At 47.0% G+C, this 22,890-nt stretch overlaps 1 protein-coding gene across 1 annotated transcript in view; it reads right to left on the bottom strand.

Moving 5' to 3' along the window:
* Positions 1-13,476, bottom strand: part of LOC145345237 (mechanosensitive cation channel TMEM63B-like) — an 87,731-nt gene extending 74,255 nt beyond the window's left edge. Inside the window, 2 exon segments of the mRNA XM_080193020.1 lie at positions 4,019-4,212; positions 13,211-13,476. Of these exon segments, the coding sequence (XP_080049146.1) occupies positions 4,019-4,177 (159 nt within the window). The 5' untranslated portion in view covers positions 4,178-4,212; positions 13,211-13,476.
* Between the last annotated feature and the right edge of the window lie 9,414 nt (positions 13,477-22,890).

The following is a 22,890-nucleotide window of genomic DNA, read 5'->3' on the forward strand; positions in this document are numbered from 1 at the left end:
CCTCATTCTTCTAAACTCCAACGAGTACAAGCCTAGTTTATTCAGCCTCTCCTCATAGCTCAACCCCCTCAACTCCGGTATCAGTCTAGTAAACCTCCTCTGCACTCCCACCAAGGCCAAAATATCTTTGCGCAGGTGCGGCGCCCAAAACTGCACACAGTACTCCAGCTGCGGCCTCACCAATGCCCTATACAGCTGCAGCAAGACCTCCCTACTTTTATATTCAATCCCCTTCGCTATGAAGGCCAGCATCCCATTCGCCTTCCTGACCACCTGCTGCACCTGCAAGCTGGGTTTTTGCGACTCATGCACAAGGACCCCGAGGTCCCTCTGCACCGTCGCCTGCTGCAGTTTTTCGCCCCGTAAGTAATAGTCCTTCCTACCATTCTTCCTACCAAAGTGGACCACCTCACACTCGCCAACATTAAATTCCATTTGCCATTTCCTGGCCCATTCGCCCAGCCTATCTAGATCCTTCTGCAGACTCTCCACACCCTCCGCACAATTTGCCGTTCCCCCAATCTTGGTGTCATCAGCAAATTTCGACACCCTACACTCGGTTCCCTCCTCCAGATCATCTATATAAATGGTAAAAAGCTGAGGCCCCAGCACCGACCCCTGGGGCACTCCACTAGTCACCATCCGCCAATCCGAATAGCACCCGTTGACCCCCACTCTCTGCCTCCTATTTGACAACCAATCCTCTATCCACGCTAACACCCTACCCCCAACTCCAAGTCCCCTGACCTTCTGCAATAACCTCTTATGAGGTACTTTGTCAAACGCCTTCTGAAAATCCAGAAAGACCACATCCACCGGCTCTCCTCTATCAACTGCCCTAGACACATCCTCATAGAACTCCAGTAAATTTGTCAGACACGACTTCCCTTTAATGAAACCGTGCTGTGTCTGCTCTATCAAGCAATTGCCTTCAAGATGCCTCGCAATTTCCTCCTTAATGACAGATTCTAACATTTTACCTACCACAGACGTTAAACTAACTGGCCTATAATTCCCTGCCTTTTGCCTGGCACCCTTCTTAAACAACGGCGTAACATTAGCCGTTTTCCAATCTTCCGGCACTTCCCCGGAATCCAGCGACGTCTGGAAAATAACCACCAATGCATCCACTATAACCTCCGCCATTTCTTTCAGAACCCTCGGATGCATTCCATCCGGTCCTGGGGACTTGTCCACAATCAGCCCCTCCAGTCTGTCGAGCACCACCTCTCTAGTAACAGTAATGTCATTAAGACCCTCCAGTCCTACCACCTTTCCATCGCTAACACCCGGCAAATTATTCACATCCTCCTCCGTGAAGACAGAAACAAAAAAGTTATTCAAGACCTTAGCCATATCCCCATCCACTACCACTAGGTCCCCTTTCTCATCCTCTAAAGGACCAACGTTCACCCTAGCCAGCCTCTTCCTTTTTATATATTTATAAAAACTCTTGCTATCCTTTTTTATATTAAGCGCTAGCCCAGCTTCATACTTTCTCCTACCCTCCTTTATCAACTTCTTTGTCAATCTTTGTTGACATTTAAACCTCTCCCAATCCTCTTCTCGCCCACTACTCTTAGCTACTCTAAACGCCTCCGCTTTTAATTTAACACTTTCCTTCACCTCCTTCGTTATCCACGGCTTATTACCTCTCCTCCTACGGTCCTTTTTGACCATCGGAATAAATTTCTGCTGAGCACCAAGAAAGATCTCCTTAAAGATCCTCCACTGCTCCTCAGCAGACCCTCCCTCCAACGCGCTCCCCCAGTCAACATTCGCCAATTCTTCTCTCATCCTACCGTACTCCCCTCTGTTCAAACAAAGGACGCGTGTCCGGGAACCCACTTTCTCCTCCAAGATTGGGGGAACGGCAAATTGTGCGGAGGGTGTGGAGAGTCTGCAGAAGGATCTAGATAGGCTGGGCGAATGGGCCAGGAAATGGCAAATGGAATTTAATGTTGGCAAGTGCGAGGTGGTCCACTTTGGTAGGAAAAATGGTAGGAAGGACTATTACTTACGAGGCGAAAAACTGCAGCAGGCGACGGTGCAGAGGGACCTCGGGGTCCTTGTGCATGAGTCGCAAAAACCCAGCCTGCAGGTGCAGCAGGTGGTCAGGAAGGCGAATGGGATGCTGGCCTTCATAGCGAAGGGGATTGAATATAAAAGTAGGGAGGTCTTGCTGCAGCTGTATAGGGCATTGGTGAGGCCGCAACTGGAGTACTGTGTGCATTTTTGGGCGCCGCACCTGCGCAAAGATATTTTGGCCTTGGAGGGAGTGCAGAGGAGGTTTACTAGGCTGATACCGGAGTTGAGGGGGTTGAGCTATGAGGAGAGGCTGAATAAACTGGGCTTGTACTCGTTAGAGTTTAGAAGAATGAGAGGAGATCTCATTGAGACGTATAAGATGATGAATGGGATGGATAGGATAGAGGTGGAAAGACTCTTCCCGCTCAAAAAAGACAATAGGACTAGGGGGCACAGCCTCAAGATAAAAGGGGGGCGGTTTAGAACGGAGTTGAGGAGGAACTTCTTCACTCAAAGGGTGGTGAATCTCTGGAATTCTCTGCCCGTTGAAGTGGTGGAGGCTGCCTCGCTAAATATTTTTAAGACACGGGTTGATGGGTTTTTGATAGGAGAGGGGATTAAGGGTTATGGGGAGAGGGCGGGAAAGTGGAACTGAGCAGCGACAGATCAGCCATGATCTTATTGAATGGCGGGGCAGGCTCGAAGGGCTAGATGGCCTACTCCTGCTCCTATTTCTTATGTTCTTATGTTCTTATGTTCATCTGCACCAGAAACTCCACCATACAATGATCACTCTCTCCAAGAGGATCCTTCACCGCAAGGTCCCCAGTTCTACCTGCCTCATTACGCTGTGGCTCTGGAGTCACATGTAGGCCAGACCAGGTAAGGACAGCAGATTTCCTTCCCTAAAGGACATTAGTGAACCAGATGGGTTTTTCCGACAATCGACAATGATTTCATGGTCATCAGTAGATTCTTAATTCCAGATCTCTTTCAATGAATTCAAATTCTACCATCTGCTGTGGTGGGATTTGAACCCAGGTCCCCAAAACATTAGCTGCGTTTCTGGATTAATAGTTGAGCGAAAATACCACCAGGCCATCACCTTCCCTAGTGTCAGATTAATCCTTGTATTTCAGAGGTGTCTTTGGGAGGATTTGTAATGATGAGTGGTTATAGAAACCCAAGTTCTTGCAGCGTGCTACAGTGCAGAGGGATCTGGGGGTCCTTGTGCACGAATCGCAAAAACCCAGTCTGCAGGTGCAGCAGGTGATCAAGAAGGCAAATGGGATGCTGGCCTTTATAGCGAGGGGGATAGAATATAAAAGCAGGGAGGTCTTGCTGCAACAGTACAGGGTATTTGTGAGGCCGCAGCTGGAGTACTGTGTGCAGTTTTGGTCACCGCACTTGCGCAAGGATATTTTGGCCTTGGAGGGAGTGCAGAGAAGGTTCACCAGGCTAATACCGGAGATGAGGGGGTTAGCTTATGAGGAGAGACTAAATAGACTGGGTTTGTACTTGTTAGAGTTTAGAAGGCTGAGGGGGGATCTTATAGAGACTTACCAGATAATGAAGGGGCTAGATGGGGTAGAGGTAGAGAGATTCTTCCCGCTTAGAAAGGATAGCAGAACTAGAGGGCACAGCCTCAAAATAAGGGGGGGGGCACAGTTTAGAACAGAGTTGAGGAGGAACTTCTTCACTCAAAGGGTGGTGAATCTCTGCCCATTGAAGTGGTGGAGGCTGCCTCGTTGAATATATTTAAGTCACGGGTAGATAGGTTTTTGACAGACAAGGGAATTAAGGGTTATGGGGAGAAAGCGGGAAAGTGGAACTGATCCACTTCAGACCAGCCATGATCTTATTGAATGGCGGGGCAGGCTCGAAGGGCTAGATGGCCTACTCCTGCTCCTATTTCTTATGTTCTTGTGTTCTTCTTGCTGATTTTCACTGACATGAGGCATCATTTTGGAACTGCTGTTCTGTCACTTACCCAGAAACAGATGAAGTAGATAAGCAACACCGTGGGAATGCCCCCAAAACTGTTCCCCTGCAGCACAGTGGAACCCCGCTCCAGGTTGAAACAGTCACTGCTATTGAATGCATCGCTCCTCGAGCTTCCAAGGTTCCTGAGTAGAAGCAGTGGGTCCATTCTGGTGGGCGAGATCTGTCTCCCAGCAATTTCATCTAGAGGAAGATCCCAAAAGAACTGATCAACAACAATAAAATGGTGCTTTTTGCCTCTTCGCTTTCCTTCAATAAATATTATTTATCCATCACTGATGATTCACCAAAATTATACCAGAGATCAGAGCAGTAATATGGAGAGATTTTATTCTTAGAAGAATAAAATAGAAGTCAATCTTTACTCTTTCTAACAACCATTTACTCACAGATATATACATTATTAGCAAGTGCCTCCGAACCTCAACTCCAGTTTCATTCTGCTCCTTTTAATAAAAGTCCATCTGATTCATAGAAACATAGAAGATAGGAGCAGGAGGAGGCCATTCAGCCCTTCAAGCCTGGTCCGTCATTCATCACGATCATGGCTGATCATCCAACTCAATAGCCTAATCCTGCTTTCTCCCCATAACCTTTGATCCCATTCCCCCCAAGTGCTATATCCAGCCACCTTTTGAATATATTTAATATTTTGGCATCAACTAGTTCCTGTGGTAACGAATTCCACAGGCTCATTAGTCCTTGGGTGAAGAAATGTCTCCGCATCTCCGTTCTAAATGATCTACCCTGAATCCTCAGGCCTGTGACCCCTGGTTCTGAACTCTCCCATAATCAGGAACATCCTTCCTGAATCTATCCTGTCTAATCCTATTAGAATTTTATAAGTCTCTGTAACATCCCCCTTCATTCATCTGAACGCCTGTGAAAATAATCCTTACCAAGTCAATCTCTCCCCATACATCAGTCCTGCCATCCCTGGGAATCAGCCTGGTAAACCATCACTGCACTCCCTCGAGATCAAGAACATCCTTCCTCAGAAAAGGAGACCAAAATTGCACTCAATACTCTAGGTGTGGTCTCACCAAGGCCCCTGTATCATTGCACTAACACATCCCTGCTCCTGTATTTGAAATCTCTCCCAATGATGGCCAACATGCCATTTGCCTTCTTTACCGCCTGCTGCCCCAGTGTTAATGCCCTCTGTCTGCTTACAATTAAACATAATTAATACGCAACAACATAAGTGAAGCTCTGTTTGGAGCAGTGAAGGGGAATGGAAGAGTTAACTGAACTCTCACAAATCACAAAGGGTTTCGCTATATTAAGAAGAAGAAATTGTTTCCAATGACAAGAGGACTGACCATTAGCCAGAGATTCACATGGGTCTGGTTTCACTGAGTGGGGAGGTGATGGCAGGTGGTATTATTGCTGGAATATTAATCCAGAAACTCAACTAATGTTCTGAGTTCCAATCCCACCATGGTAAACGGTGGAATTAGCAGTCAATTTTTAAAAATCTGGAATTAAGAATCTACTGATGACCAAGAAACCATTGTTGATTGTCGGAAAAACGCACTAATGTCCTTTAGGGAAGGAAATCTGCCATCCTTACCCGGTCTGGCCTATATGTGACTCCAGAGCCACAGCAATGTGCTTAACTTTCAACTGCCCTCTGAAACGGTCGAGCAAGCCATTCAGTTCAAGGGCAACTAGGGATGGATAATGAATGCTAAAAAAGGGAGGAGAAATGAGACTTTCTTCCTAAAAAACAGCTAGTTTGTTTTTGATCCGCAATCCAAGCAGATTCATTAAGAACATTCAAAGAGATTTTTATAGGGCTTTGGGGGAAAGGTTCTGGGACTAATTCGATATCTTTCCCATCGAGCCAGCACAAGCCATGTGAGCTGTTCTGTCTGATCCTTTGATTAATTCTATGAGACTATTTCCATCCATTTCTCCTCAGATGTAAATGAAAATGACCAAAGGGAATGTTGCCACCAGTTCGTGGAACAAGACCCAGTCTATGCAGAACTAAGTCAAACCAAGCTAGGATAACTGTGAGCAGAAAAAAGCCAAGAACAGAACCAACTGCCGTTTTATAGATTACTAAAATTACAGGATGGTCACAGAACAGAAGGAAGCCATCTGACCCATCCAAGACTACACTGTGAAAGAGCAACTCAGCTAATTCCAATCCCACTTCCCTTTCCCTGAAAATGTGTCATCTCATCTGATTCCCCATGACTGTCTTCTTCACACACTCAAATCCTAACCACTTGCTACATGAAAAGCCTTTTCCCCCACATCATGCCATTGACTTCAGGAAGCGTAGAGGAGAACTTTCCCCCGTCTAAATCAACGGTCGAGACCTTCAAGTTTTTAGGTGTCCTGGTCACCAACAACAACCTTCCTGGTCCCTCCATGCCGATGCTATAGCCCACCACCGCCTCTACTTTCTCAGAAGACTAAGGAAATTTGGCATGTCTGCTATGACTCTCACCAACTTTTACAGATGCACCATAGAAAGTATTCTTTCTGGTTGTATCACAGTTTGGTATGGCTCCTGCTCTGCCCAAGACTGCAAGAACCTACAAAGGGTCATGAACAAAGCCCAGTCCCTCACACAAACCAGCCTCCCATCCATTGACTCTGTCCCACTGCCTCAGAAAAGCAGCCAGCATAATTAAGGACCCCACGCACCCCAGACGTACCTTCCCCCTCTTCTGTCGGGAAAAAGATACAGAAGTCTGAGGTCACGTACCAACTGACTCAAGGATAACTTCTTCCCTGGTGCCATCAGACTTTTGAATGGAGCTACCTCGCATTAAGAACATAAGAACATAAGAACATAAGAAATAGGAGCAGGAGTAGGCCATCTGGCCCATCGAGCCTGCCCCGCCATTCAATAAGATCATGGCTGATCTGTCGTGGCTCAGTTCCACCTTCCCGCCCTCTCCCCATAACCCTTAATCCCCTCGCCTATCAAAAACCTATCAACCCGCGTCTTAAATATATTTAGCGAGGCAGCCTCCACCACTTCAACGGGCAGAGAATTCCAGAGATTCACCACCCTTTGAGTGAAGAAGTTCCTCCTCAACTCCATTCTAAACCGCCCCCCCTTTATCTTGAGGCTGTGCCCACTAGTCCTACTGTCCTTTCTGAGCGGGAAGAGCCTCTCCACCTCTATCCTATCCATCCCATTCATCATCTTATACGTCTCAATGAGATCTCCCCTCATTCTTCTAAACTCTAACGAGCACAAGCCTGGTTTATTCAGCCTCTCCTCATAGTTCAACCCCCTCAACTCTGGTATCAGCCTAGTAAACCTCCTCTGCACTCCCTCCAAGGCCAAAATATCCTTGCGTAAGTGCGGCGACCAAAACTGCACACAGTACTCCAGCTGCGGCCTCACCAATGCCCTATACAGCCGCAGCAAGACCTCCCTACTTTTATATTCAATCCCCCTCGCTATGAAGGCCAGCATCCCATTCGCCTTCCTGACCACCTGCTGCACCTGCAGGCTGGGTTTTTGCGACTCATGCACAAGGACCCCGAGGTCCCTCTGCACCGTCGCCTGCTGCAGTTTTTCACCACGTAAGTAATAGTCCTTCCTACCATTCTTCCTACCAAAGTGGACAACTTCACACTTGCCAACATTAAATTCCATTTGCCAGTTCCTGGCCCATTCGCCCAGCCTATCTAGATCCTTCTGCAGACTTTCCACACCTTCCACACAATTTGCCGTTCCACCAATCTTGGTGTCATCAGCAAATTTCGACACCATACACTCGGTTCCCTCCTCCAGATCATCTATATAAATGGTAAATAGCTGAGGTCCCAGCACCGACCCCTGGGGCACTCCACTAGTCACCAACCGCCAATCCGAATAGCACCCATTGACACCCACTCTCTGCCTCCTATTTGACAACCAATCCTCTATCCACGCTAACACCCTACCCCCAACTCCATGTCCCCTTACCTTCTGTAATAACCTCTTGTGCGGCACCTTATCAAACACCTTCTGATAATCAAGAAACACCACATCCACCGGCTCTCCTCTATCCACCGCCCTAGACACATCCTCATAGAACTCCAATAAATTCGTCAGACACGACTTCCCCTTAACGAAGCCGTGCTGCGTCTGCTCTATCAAACAATTCTCCTCAAGATGCCTCGCTACTTTCTCCTTGATGACGGATTCTAACATTTTACCTACAACAGACGTTAAACTAACCGGCCTATAATTCCCTGCCTTTTGCCTGCCACCCTTCTTAAACAACGGCGTAACATTAGCCATTTTCCAATCTGCCGGCACTTCCCCGGAATCCATTAAATTGATCTTTCTCTACACCCTAGCTATGACTGTAACACTACATTCTGCACTCTCTCCTTTCCTTCTCTATGAATGCTATCCTTTGTACAGCATGCAAGAACAATACTTTTCACTGTATACTAATATATGTGACATTATAAATCAAATCAAATCATCACTTCTTCTTTTGCCAATCACCTTAAATTTCTACCCTCAAGTCTCAATGTGTCCATCAATGAGAACAAGTTCTCTCTTTCTCCATTGTCACTGTCCGCCCATCAGGGCTTTGAACTCTTCTAACAAACTTCCTCTCAACCTTCTCTTCTTCAACTGATCCATGTAACTGAAGTCCTTATCCTTGGAACCATTCCCATGATTTTTTTCCGCAGTCCCTCTAAAGCCTTCACATCCATCCCAAAGTGTGGGGCCCAGAATGGCAGTTGAGCCCAAACCATAGTGTTATAAAGGTTCATTGTTATGGGGAAAAGGCCAGAAACTGGGGTTGAGAAACTTCTCAGCCATGTTTGAACAGCGGAGCAGATGCGATGGGCTCAATGACATATACTTACTCCTATATCTTATAGTCTTATTGTAACTTCCTCCTTTCATTCTAAGCAGGAAGTTACAAGTTTTATCTCTAAGCTTCTGTTAACAAAACCTAAGATTGCAAATGCTTTTTGAACCATGTCAGCCATTTATGGGCATGTAGCTCCAGGTGACTCAGTCCCTGCGCCCACATTAGAATTGGACCCTTTATTTTATCTTGCTATTTCCTCAGACCAAAATGTACCACTTCTCCATATTAAATTTCACCAGTCAATCTCCGTCTTCTTAAAGTCTATATAATCCTCACAGCTCAGAACACTTCTAGGTTTTATATCATCTGCAAATTGTTTCAAAGGTACATACAAATTAAGGGCCAGAGTTCGCCACTCAGTCCCTTGAGCCTGTTCTACAATTCAATAAGATCATAGAATCATAGCGTGCAGAAGGAGGCCATTCGGCCCATTGTGTCTGCATCAGCCACAATCCCACCCAGGCCCTATCCCCACAACCCCATGCATTTACCCTAGCTAGTCCCCCTGACACTAAGGGGCCATTTAGCATGGCCAATCCACCTAACCCGCACATCTTTGGACTGTGGGAGGAAATCGGAGCACCCGGAGGAAACCCATGTAGACACGGAGAGAATGTACAGACTCCACACAAACAGTGACTCAAGCCGGGAATCGAACCTGGGTCCTTGGTTCTGTGAGGCAGCAGTGCTAACCATTGTGCCACTGTGCTGCCTTTTTTTGACATGGTATGATCTTACCAAAGCCCTGTATAATTACAACAGGACTTCCTTGCTCTTGCACTCCAATCCTGTTGTAATAAAGACTAACGTACGTTACATGCCTTCCAAATTGCTTGCTGTTCCTGCATGTTAACCCTCTGAGATCCACACAATGGCACAGAAATCCCTTTGCATCCCAACATTTTAGAATCTCTCGCCTTTAAAACTTTTCCATGTTTCTCAACGGATAATTTCACACCATTCCAACATTTTATTCCACACAGCAGAAATAAACCAAAAATTGGGTGGGAGGAGACTTGTACAAAAGCTGCCATCAACCAGTGAGGTCCAGTGACCTGCTTCTGTGCTATAAGATTCACAGAGGCTGGACAGAGATCCTAGAGCAGCACTGGGGGAGTACAGCCATGCTCTGAGGTTACTTTGTTCAGATTTGACATAAGGACATAAGAAATAGGAGCAGGAGTAGGCCATCTAGCTCTTCGAGCCTGCCCTGCCATTCAATAAGATCATGGCTGATCTGAAGTGGATCAGTTCCACTTTCCCGCCCTCTCCCCATAACCCTTAATCCCCTTGTCTATCAGAAACCTATCTACCCGTGATTTAAATATATTCAGCGAGGTAGCCTCCACCACTTCAATGGGCAGAGAATTCCAGAGATTCACCACCCTTCGAGTTGACAATGTGGAAAGAGTTTTGTTCAGACGAGTGTTAAAAATGACAATTAGCAGAGTTAGACAAGCAAATATTTTGGGGTAGAGGTTCCAACTGGCAGTGGGCTTTGGGCTGGTGGTACCTGGACCAAGGTCTCCGAATGATCCCTGGAACTAAGAGCTTATCAAACGAGGAACTGTTGAGGACTGTGGGTCTGTAATTGTTGGAGTTTAGAAGGATGAGGGGGGATCTTATTGAAACTTATAGGATACTGCGAGGCCTGGATAGAGTGGAGAGGATGTTTCCACTAGTAGGAAAAACTAGAACTAGAGGGCACAACCTCAGGCCAAAGGGACGATCCTTTAAAACAGAGATGAGGAGGAATTTCTTCAGCCAGAGAGTGGTGTATGTGTCTAACTCTTTGCCGCAGAAGGCTGTGAAGACCAAGTTATTGGGTATCTTTAAGACAGAGATAGATAAGTTCCTGATTAATAAGGGGATCAGGGGTTATGGGGAAAAGGCAGGAGAATGGGGATGAGAAAAATATCAGCCATAATTGAATGGCGGAGCAGACTCAATTGGCCAAGTGGCCTAATTCTGCTCCTATGTCTTATGGGTCACGCTTGAAATTGGACCCCAGTCTACAAAGCCGCAATTGCCCCAGGAACCCTCAGCCTGTTGCAAGAGAGAGTTTGAGATTTCCATTTGTCTGTGTATGAAGCACTTCCTGATTTCACTCCCAACTGCATCGCATTATTCTTCAGATCAGACTTCATGCTCTGGATTCCCTCAGGGGAAATTGTTTCTGCAAATTAAATCTTAACCCTTCAAAAGCCTCACTTTGATCACCCCCCCGCCTCCCCCCTAGAATCAAGACGATGCAGATCAAGTTTACACAAGCTCTTTCACAGATAATGGTCTGTTCTGTTACATGCCACATCCGCCATTATCACAATGGTGGTCACATAACTGAAATAACAAACTGTCAAACACTTTTTGAGGTGAGAAATTGCAACGTTGGAGGATTTTTCACACCATTTATATCATACTGTCCAACGAGAAAGAGAAAGTAAAATCTTTAGCAGTCTTCCCCACTTGCAACTTTAATGAAAATAAAGTTATTTCCTGGGTTATGTAAAAAGAGTCAGCTGCACACTCTGTTCCAACTATAACATATAACCCAGCTTGACACTGCAGTGCTGAGGGCGTGCTGCACTGTCAGAGGCGCCATCTTTCAGATGACATTTTTAATTTATTTATTAGTGTCACAAGTAGGCTTACATTCACACTGCAATGAAGTTACTGTGAAAAGCCCCTAGTCATCACACTCCGGTGCCTGTTCGGGTACACTGAGGGAGAATTTAGCACGGCCAATGCACCTAACCAGCACATCTTCCAGACTGTGGGAGGAAATCTGAGCACCCGGAGAAAACCCACACAGACACAAGCAGAAAATACAGACTCCGCACAGACAGGGATCCAAGCCAGGAATTAAACCCTGTTCCCTGGCACTGTGAGGCAGCAGTGCATCCCCATGCTGCCTGGGGATGTTCTTTAGGTGGATATAAAAGGTCACCTGGCGCTAGAATTGTAGAATCATAGAGGGTAGAAGAGGCCCTTCAGCCCATCGAGTCTGCACCGGCACATTAGAAATACCTGAACTCCAACCTAATCCCACTTGCCAGCTCTGAATGTTATGGTGTGCCAAGTGCTCATCCAAATATTTTTTAAAGGATGTGAGGCATCCCGCCTCCACCACCCTCCCAGGCAGCGCATTCCAGACCGTCACCACCCTCTGGGTAAAAACATTTCCAACATCCCCCCTAAACCTCCCGCCCCTCACCTTGAGCCCTACGTCCCCTCTTGACTGACCCTTCAACTGAGGGAACAGCAGCTCCCTATCCACTCTGTCCATGCCCCTCGCAATCTTGTATACCTCGATCAGGTCACCCCTCAGTCTTCTCCGCTCCAACAAAAACTATCCTAGCCTCTGTTCGTAACTTAAATGTTCCATCCCAGGCAGAGGATGGGTGAGTGTCTGGAACAAGCTGCCAGAGGTAGTAGTAGAGACGGGAACAATTTTGTCTTTTAAAAATCATTTAGACAGTTACATGGGTACGATGGGTGTAGAGGGATATGGGCCAAACGTGGGCAATTGGGATGAGCTTAGTGGGCAGCCACTGAGCCTGTATGTAAGCCTCTATAACTCTCCCTCTGTAGCAGCATCCTGGTGAATCTCTGTACCTCTTCCAGTGCGAGATTATCTTTCCAATAATGTGGCAACTACCTGGAAGAAGATAGGGGGGGTAATCTCTGCGATGCCCTCATCAGCATTTATCCCCTGACTAAACATTACTCAAACAGGTTCATTTCCTGGGGATCATTGCCAGATGCAAATGTCAGTCCCACATCAGGGAAAAAAATACATTGGTTGTACTTTGCGACCTCCCCACGTTTTGGGAATGGGACTTGGTTAATGCAATCTCTTCCTGTAATCCACTTAACTCAGGAGAACGTCTCCATGATGACTTTGAACTAGCAACAATTCCCAGTGAACTGGAGGGAGAAACTGAGATACAACCAAGGGGAGAAGAATGCGCCCACACTTCCGCCTTAGTAACTCAATTTCTCTCCGCCCCACTTCCCCAAATGTTTTAAAACAAAATAAAATCCTTCCAGCCGGTTACAAAATCCAAGTGTGGTTTTTGTTTGGGGGGGGGGGGGGAATGTGGAGAAACTTTCTGCAGCAATGTCCAATTTCACTCTCCCACTCTTGTCAGTTTCACTGGCAGCCTGAGGGAGTTTGGGAGGGTTTAGTGTTGAGATACCAGCGAACGTGGCAATGAAAGGCACCAGGACCCAGCAGCCAGTCCCAGCCCCAGCTACACTCTGGCCAGCTTGCCCTCTTTGCACCACGTCCCCTGTTCAAACAGCTTTCCACATTCCGCAGAGAGACCCACCTGAGAGTGACTCCTAACTCCCCCGTGTCCGATCTCTCCCTCTGCCTGCGATCCGTTGACATTTCAATCTCAGTTAAACTTTCTCTCTCTTCCCCTCCAACTCTCACACTGAAACAAACATTTACCTCTGCCCATGCGCGCTTCCTGTGAACCTCTTCCAGTTTCACTGGTGCAATGAGGTATGTCCCCACCCTGTAAAATCACACTAAGTAGAATCAAATCAATGTGAAAGAAAGACTAGCTCACTGATGTTCCTCTCAGTGCCTTCCGGCCAGTCTCTTGGAGCTGCAGTTACTGCTGTCGTACAGGAGGGGGCAGCTGGGCTGTGAGCAGCAAGATCCCACAAATAGCAATGGAATCGTGGTCAGATGATGTGTTGTTGGCCTGAAGGAAACTCCCTGGTTCTTCTCTGTAGAGTCCTGTGGAATCACAGAGTCTCTACAGTGCAGAAGGAGGCCATTCAGCCCATCGAGCCTGCACTGACAATCCCGTGATGTGGAGGTGCCGGCGTTGGACTGGGACAAACACAGCAAGAAGTCTCACAACACCAGGTTAAAGTCCAGCAGGTTTATTTGGTAGCAAACGGAGCGCTGTCCCTTCATCAGTAAGTGGGAGTTCTGTTCACAAACAGGGCATATAAAACACAAACTCAATTTACAAAATAATGGTTGGATTGCGAGTCTTTACAGTAATGTAAGTATAAAGACTCGCATTCCAATCATTATTTTATAAATTGAGTTTGTGTCTTAAAATGTTCTGTTTGTGAACAGAACTCCCACTTAACTCCCATGGGCAGCACGGTAGCACAGTGGTTAGCACTGCCGCTTCACAGCTCCAGGGTCCTGGCTTCGATTCCCGGCTCGGGTCACTGTCTTTGTGGAGTTTGCACATTCTCCCTGTGTCTGCGTGGGTTTCCTCTGGCTGCTCCGGTTTCCTCCCACAGTCCAAAAATGTGTGGGTTAGGTTGATTGGCCATGCTAAGAAATTGTCCCTTAGTGTCCAGGGTTAGAGGGATTAGTGGGTATAATATGTAGGGATATGGGGATAGGGACTGGGTGGGATTGTGTTTGGTGCAGACTCGATGGGCTGAAGGGCCTCTTTCTGCACTGTAGGGTTCTATGATCTAATGTGCAGATTCCACACAGACAGTGACCCGAGGTGGGAATTGAACCCAGGCCCCTGGCACTGTGAGGCAGCTGTGCCAACCACTGTGCTACCCTAATGGAATCTTTTGTATCTGACTGACAAGTTGGTTTAGTATCTTGTCTGAAAGTCAGTACCTCTGCCCAGGCTAGTTTAGTTTATTTATTAGTGTTAGAAGTAGGCTTACATTAACACTGCAATGAAGGTACTGTGAAAGTCCCATGGAAATGCTATGCTGGAGCGTCAGCCTGGATTGCTACAAGGAGAGCCTAGGAACACTGTGGGCTCTACAGTCAAATCTCTGCTGAAAATCGTAGGAAATATATTTGCCCCCCGTTGCCTTGTCAGCCTGCAGATTTCACTGAATACATCTTCCCCGAATCCCAGCACAGTTACAGAATTGGAAAATTTACAATCGACACAATCTTCTAGTCCAATAAAGCAAGAGGAATATTGTGCAGAAGGAGACCCCAATACCTTCCCTTCATTAATCTCAGCAAGGCATTCGACCAGTTAGGGGTGACACAGTGACAAGTGTCACTACTGCCTCACAGCACCAGGAACCTGGGTTCAATTCCTGGCTCGGGTCACTGTCTGTGTGGAGTTTGCACGTTCTCCCCGTGTCTGTGTGGGTTTCCTCCGGGTGCTCCGGTTTCCTCCCACAGTCCAAAGATGTGCAGGCCATGCTAAATTCTCCCTCAGTGTCAGGAAGACTGGCAGAATTACAGGAATGGGCCCCGGAGGGATTGTGTTCAGCACACAGTCGATGGGTCAAATGGCCTCCTGCACTGTAAGGTTTCTATGTTTTTAAGCTTTCCAGGAGATGTCAGCACCTTGTTCTTTGAACTGGTCTCCTCCTGCCCACCATCTCTCACTCAGATGCAGTAGGGCTGGGGTTGTAGTCTCTTGCTGAGTGCTGGGGTTGTCCTCGACACTCCTGATGTTCCAGATCCTGAGTTAATTTTAAAGAGCTGGAAGATAACTGTGCGTAGATTATTTTCACAGGGCGGTCTCTCCAGGTGGCCTCTGCACACCAAACACAGGGATTTTCCTGCTGCTCCATCTCTTCCTCTGGCCATGGCTAATCTGTCTAATCTAGGCATCTTTGTACACCTAGGAACAATTTACCATGGCTGGTAGATCTACGGGCAGCACGGTAGCACAGTGGTTGGCACTGCTGCTTCACAGCTCCAGGGTCCTGGGTTCGATTCCCGGCTCGGGTCACTGTCTGTGTGGAGTTTGCACATTCTCCTCGTGTCTGCATGGGTTTCCTCCGGGTGCTCCGGTTTCCTCCCACTGTCCAAAGATGTGTGGGTTAGGTTGATTGGAGATGCTAAGAAATTGCCCCTTAGTGTCCTGGGATGCGTAGGTTAGAGGGATTAGTGGGTATAATGGGTGGGATTGTGTTTGGTGCAGACTCAATGGGTCAAGGGGACTCTTTCTGCACTGTAGGGTTCTAGGGTTCTCTGATTTAACCTGCACATCTTTGGACTGTGGGAGGAAGGTCATTGATGCAGCAGTTAAAGATGGACACGACCCTGAGGAACTCCTGCAGTGATGTCTTGGAGCTGAGATGATTGACATCCAATCGCCACAAGCAGGTATGACTCCAACCAGCGGAGATTTCTCTCCCTGATTCTTATTGACTCCAGTTTGATGAGGGCACTTTGATGCTGCCTTGATGTCAAGTCATCTCACCTCACCCCTGGCGTTCAGTTCTTTTGCCCATGTTTGAACCTAGGCTGTAATGATTTGATCTCATTTGATTTGATTTGAGTTGGTGGGTACGTGACCTCAGATCTTTGTACCTTTTTCTGACTGAAGAGTGTGGAAAGATGTGTCCAAGGTCCATGGCTTCCTTAATTATATTGAGGCAATGGGAAGTGTAGACAGAGCCAATGGATGGGAGGCTGGTTTGAGTGATGGATTGGGCTTCATTCTTACAAAACTACAAAAGGTACAAAACTATGTTTTGTAGTTCCTTGCTGTCTTGGGTAGAGCAGGAGCCATACCAAGCTGTGATACAACCAGAAAGAATGCTTTCTATGGTAACATCTGTAGAAGTTGGTAAGAGCTGTAGCTGACATGCCAAATTTCCTTAGTCTCCTGAGAAAGTAGAGGTGTTGGTGAGCTTTCTTAACTATAGTGTCGGCATGAAGGGACCAGGACAGGTGGTTGTTTATCTGGACATCTAAAAACTTGAAGCCCTCGACAATTTTTACTTCGTCCCCATTGATGTAGACAGGGGCATGTTCTCCTTTACACTTCCTGAAGTCGATGATTGCCTCCTTCGTTTTGTTGACGTTGAAGGAGAGATTATTGTTGTCATACCAGTTCACCAGATTCTCTATCTCATTCCTGTACTCTGTCTCATCATTGTTTGAGATCTGACCCACAGCGGTGGTGACATCAGCAATTTTGAAAATGGAGGGTCAGGAGCTGAGTGACCCTGATGGTGGAACCCAGACTGAGTCAATCAGCGGGTTATTGCTGAGTAGGCGCCGCTCGATTTCCCATCACTTTGCTGATGATCAAGAGAAGATTCGTGGAGTGTTAATTGGGTGGGTTGGATTTGTCCCATTTTCCAATCTGCCCCCATGAACCCTGACTCCAATGTGGAAACTTAGAAACATGGAAGATAGGAGCAGGAGGAGGCCATTTGGCCCTTCGAGCCTGCCCCGCCATTCATCACCATCATGGCTGATCGTCCAACTCAATAGCCTAATCCTGCTTTCTCCCCATAACCTTTGATCCCATTCACCCCAAGTGCTATATCCCACCGCCTCTCGAATACGTTCAATGTTTTGGCATCAACTACTTCCTGTGGTAATGAATTCCACAGGCTCACCACTCTTTGGGTGAAGAAATGTCTCTTCATCTCCGTCCTAAATCTACCCGAATCCTCAGACTGTGACCCCAGGTTCCGGACTCCCCCAGTGTAAGGTCTATCTAACTAAGCCAGTTACCGCTATCTTTAGGGTTGTGAATTGCAAAGATTAGTGGCACTGTGAGAGAGGAAATTCCTCCTCTTCTCTCTTTTAAATAGAGAGCCCTTATTCTGAAACTGTGACGCCCTAGTTCAAGATTCAGGAAGTATGCTCAGAAAGTTACACATTTCAATAAGATCACTTTTCTTTCACATCTGATATTACTGCCAGGTCCTCGCTGCATAGATTTTAAGTGTCACAAATAGGCTTATATTAACACTGCAGTGAAGTTACTGTGAAAAGGTCTAGCAGCATCTGTAAAGAGAGAAAAGAGCTAACGTTTCGAGTCCAGATGAGCACGCAGACTCCGCACAAACAGTGACCCAAGCCGAGAATCGAACCCGGGTCTCTGCCGCTGCAAGGAATTCTCTGCCCATTGAAGTGGTGGAGGCTACCTTACTAAATATATTTAAGTCACGGGTAGACAGGTTTTTGACAGACAAGGGAATTAAAGGTTATGGGGAGCAGGCGGGAAAGTGGAACTGATCCACTTCAGATCAGCCATGATCTTATTGAATGGCGGAGCAGGCTCGAAGGGCTAGATGGCCTACTCCTGCTCCTATTTCTTATGTTCTAACCACTGCACTGGACTGCTGCTCTGAGCTGCGTTATTTAGAGATTAACTAATGAGGAACTTTTAAGGGTTAATTTAGTTTAAGGGTTATTTAAAGGTTAAATCTGGCCTGTTCTTTCATTTAGCAATTGAAGTATTGAGGGACAAAGGGACCTTGGTGCACAGGTCCACAGATACCTGAAGGTGGCAGCACAGGTAGATAGTGTGGTGGAGAAGAATAATTTGCTTGCCTTCATTAGCCAAGACATAAAATATAGAAGCAGGGAGGTCTTGGTGCAATTTTATAGAACATTGATTAGGACACAGATGTGCGCAGTTCGGGTCGCCCATTGGGAAAATGTGATCGCACAGGAGGGGGTGTAGAAGAGATTCACCAGGATGTTGCCTGCGATGGAACATGAGGAGATTGGATAAGTGGGTTTGTTTTTCCCTAGAGCAGAGGAGGCTGATAGAGGGGTAGTGAATCTGATAGACAGTCTCAGCCTTCTGGTTAAGATCAAGCGTCAGTGCCTTATCTTGTCAGCCTGGACCTTGTTTGTCTCTCTTGTGGTGAACATGAATTGCATCCAATTGGGTTTTGATTTGGAACAAGTATGGAATGGATTCAGGCTTGTCCAGTCCACTCTGACCATTGGCTTTGTAACTTTAAGGATGGAGCATCATATAATCCCCACTGTGTCGAAGGAGGCCATTCAGTCCATCGAGTCCACACCAAGAGTATCCTTCCAAGGCCCACCCTCATCCTATCCCCATGACCACACGTATTTACCCCACTAATCCCTCTGACCTACACATCTTGGGACATTAAGGGTCAATTTAGCATGGCAAATCCACCTAACCTGCACATCTTTGGAACGTGGGAGGAAACCCAAGCACCCGGAGGAAACCCACACAGAGAACATACAGACGGTGCCCCAAACTGGGATTCAAACCTGGGTCCCTGGCGCTGCATGGCAGCAAGTGCCAACCACTGTGCCAAGTAAAAAGGAATTTTTTTTAAAATCTGATACAAAATTATGAGAGGCATAGAGAGGGTAGATCATAGGAATCTTCTCCCCATGGCAGAGATGTCTAAGACTGGAGGATATTGGTTTGAAGTGAGAAGTAAGTGGTTTAGAGGGAATCTGACAAAACTTTTTTCACCCAGAGGGTAGTGGAATTATGGAACACACTGTCTGAGAGCGTGGTGGAGACAGGTAATCTCACAACATTGAAGAAGCAACTGGATGAGCCCTGAAAGCTCCAAGGAATAGCAGGCTATGGACCACGTGCTGATAAATTAGAATAGATTTGATGGTTGGCATAGACATGGTGGGCCAAAGGGCCTATTTCTGGGCTGTATGTCTCTATGAATCTAATTAGCTAAAAGTTGATCTTTGGGTTGGGAGAAGTTGACCATAAGACCACAAGATATATGAGCAGAATTAGGCCATTCGGCCCATCGAGTCTGCTCCGCCATTCGACCATGGCTGAGAAGTTGAATCTTAATCGGGGTATACTGGCTCTGCAGCTGGTTAAACTGGCTCCAACTGGTTGTTATTTTCCATTCCCGCCGGCCATGACGCCTGCTGGGGCGGATGTGAATATTCCCCACCAGTGTGCACATGTGTGTGCATGTAGGTGAGTAAGCATGTGCACATGTATGTGAACATGTTTGTGAGTGTTTGTGCATAGGCATGTGTTTGTGCGTGAACATGCGTGAGAGGCTGTGTGTATGAGTATGTGTGTGTATGAATATGTGTGTATGTTTGTGTGTGTGTATGAGTGTGTGTGTTTGTGTGTGTGTGTATGAATGTGTGTGTCTGTGTGTGTGTGTATGAATGTGTGTGTCTGTGTGTGTGTGTGTGTGTATGAATGTGTGTGTATGAGTGTGTGTGTCGGTGTGTGTGTGTATGAATGTGTGTGTCGGTGTGTGTGTGTGTGTATGAATGTGTGTGTCTGTGTGTGTGTGTATGAGTGTGTGTGTCGGTGTGTGTGTGTATGAATGTGTGTGTCTGTGTGTGTGTGTATGAATGTGTGTGTCTGTGTGTGTGTGTGTGTGTATGAATGTGTGTGTCTGTGTGTGTGTGTATGAGTGTGTGTGTCGGTGTGTGTGTGTATGAATGTGTGTGTCGGTGTGTGTGTGTGTGTGTATGAATGTGTGTGTCTGTGTGTGTGTGTATGAGTGTGTGTGTCGGTGTGTGTGTGTATGAATGTGTGTGTCTGTGTGTGTGTGTGTGTATGAATGTGTGTGTCTGTGTGTGTGTGTATGAGTGTGTGTGTCGGTGTGTGTGTGTATGAGTGTGTGTGTGTGTGTATGTGAATGTGTGTGTATATGACTATGTGTGTGTGTGTGTGTGTGTGTGTATGTGAATGTGTGTGTATATGACTGTATGTGTGTGTGTGTGTGCGCGCGCGAGTGGTAGAGTGTATAGATGTGAGTGTTTGGATTTGTGTTTTTCTTATCCATTTATGGGGATGAGACAGTGGTTAGCTCTGCTGCTTTACAGCACCAGGGACCCGGGTTTGATTCCCAGTTTGGGTCAGTGTCTATGTGGAGTCTGCACGTTCTCCCTGTGTCTGCGTGCGTTTCCTTTGGGTGCTTCAGTTTCCTCCCACAGTCCGAAAGACATATTGGTTAGGTACATTGGCCATGCTAAATTCTCCCTCCGTGTACCCGAACAGGCGCCGGAGTGTGGCAACTAGAGGATTTTCACAGTAACTCCATTGCAGTTTTAATGTTAACCTACTTGTGACACTATAAGGATGTGGGTGTTGCTGCCTGGCTAGTATTTATTGCCCTTCCCTAATTGCCCTTGAGAAAGTGGTGGTGAGCTGCTTTCTTGATTTGCTGCAGCACATATGGTGCAGGTACACCCACAGTGTTGTTAGAGAGTACCAGGATTTTGACCCAGTGACAGTGAGGGAACGGCGATAAGTCAGGATGGTGAGTGACTTACAGGGGAACCGCCAGGTGGTGATGTTCAAATGTGTTTGCTGCCCTTGTCCTTCACAGGTGTCATGGGCGACACGGTGGCACAGTGGTTAGCACTGCTGCCTCACAGCGCCAGGGGCCCAGGTTCGATTCCTGGCTTGGGTTACTGTGTGTGTGGAGTTTGCACATTCTCCCCATATCTGTGTGGGTTTCCTGTGGGTGCTCCAGTTTCCCCTGAAAGGTGTGCAGGTTTGGTTAATTGGTCATGCTGAATTGTCCCTTAGTATCCAAATGTGTGTAGATTAGAAGAATTAGCCTTGGGAAATGGCTGCAGGGATAAATTCTATATGGGTTACAGGGATAGGGTGGGGGAAAGGGCCTGTGTGAGCTTCTCTGTCAGAGAGCTGGTGCAGAATAGCCTCCTGCACTGTCGGGAGTCTGTGATTTCTAGAATAGATGGTAGCAGTCATTGGTTTGGAAGGTGCTGTCTAAGGAACCTTGGCGAGTTCTTGCAGTGCATCTTGTGGCTAGTACACACTGTAGGTCAGTGGTGGAGGGAGTGGATGTTTGTGGATGTGGTGCCAATCAAGTGGGCTGCTTTATCCCAGATAATGTCAAGCTTCTTGAGTGTTGTTGGAGCTGCACCCATCGGGCAAGTAGGGAGTATCATAGAATCCCTACAGTGCAGGAGGAGGCCATTCAGCCCATCGAGTCTGCACCCACCACAATCCCACCCAAGCCCTATCCCTGTAACTGCTCACATTAACCCTGCTAATTCCCCCTGAGACTAGGGTCAATTTTAGCATGACCAATCAATCTAACTCACACATAAAGAGCAAAGAAAATTACAGCTCAGGAACAGGCCCTTCGGCCCTCCAAATCCACTCTCTCCGCCACCGACCTACAGTGACATAGTGTGTACTAACCACAAGATACACTGCAAGGACTCGCCAAGGTTCCTTAGACAGCACCTTCTAACCCAATGACTGCTTCCATCTATTCCAAAAATCATAGACTCCCGACAGTGCAGGAGGCTATTCAAGCCCTCTATTCTGCACCCGCTCTCTGACAGAGAAGCTCACACAGGCCCTTCCCCCACCCTATCCCTTTAAACCATGTAGCCATTTATCCCAGTAAAAAGTCTGACAACACCAGGTTTTAGTCCAACCTATTTATTTGATAATATTCTCACTTTTTATCAAATAAATAGGTTGGACTAAAACCTGGTGTTGTCAGACTTTTTACTGTGTTTACGCCAGTCCAACGCCAGCATACCCACATCATGGCCATTTATCCCTGCAGCCATTTCCCCATGGCCAATTCTTCTAATGTACACACATTTGGATACTAAGGGACAATTTAGCATTTAGCCTGACTTAACTGGTCCTTGGAGTGTGAGAGGAAACTGGAACACCCACAGGAAACTCACACAGACACAGGGAGAACGTGCAGACTCCACACAGACAGTGACCCGAGGCTGGAATCGAACCCGGGACCCTAGCACCGTGAGGCAGCAGTGCTAACCACTGTGCCACCCTGCCACGTGTTCCATCACACTCCTGATTTGTGCCTTGCAGAGGCAAGAGGCAAAGTTAATTCTGCAGCGAGATGGTCAGGAGACAGAATATTGTGTATTGCGTTTAGACAATGAAGGGTAACGGCAGCAAGTCCCGTATCACTGCCTTTCATTTTCCTTTGTAAACAAAAACATTGATGGTCCATTAATACTGTCAGCACAATCCCTGTGCTGGACAGGGCTGATTATATTTCCTCCTGCCCCATTCTTCAGAGTAAATTAGCTGCTAATGCTGTTTCTGTAGCCTGGAAAGAAATCCCACCTCCCCCCACCTCCTTCCTGCACCCTGACACTAGTCTGGTTCTCCACTGCCTGGGTGAGAGTCCAAATTTCGGATCAGTTTACAGAAGGCAGAGATGTATTTGAATAACCTGGGGTCAATGAGAATTTCAGCAGAAGCAGGGGACTGGGGTGGGGTAGGGGAGCGAAGGACGATACATTGTAAAATGTAATCAGTGATTGCAGACAGTTCCAACTGGTGGGAGA

Source organism: Carcharhinus amblyrhynchos, chromosome 7 (assembly GCF_965287045.1).
Source record: "Carcharhinus amblyrhynchos chromosome 7, sCarAmb.v2.hapA, whole genome shotgun sequence".
NCBI lineage: Eukaryota > Metazoa > Chordata > Chondrichthyes > Carcharhiniformes > Carcharhinidae > Carcharhinus > Carcharhinus amblyrhynchos.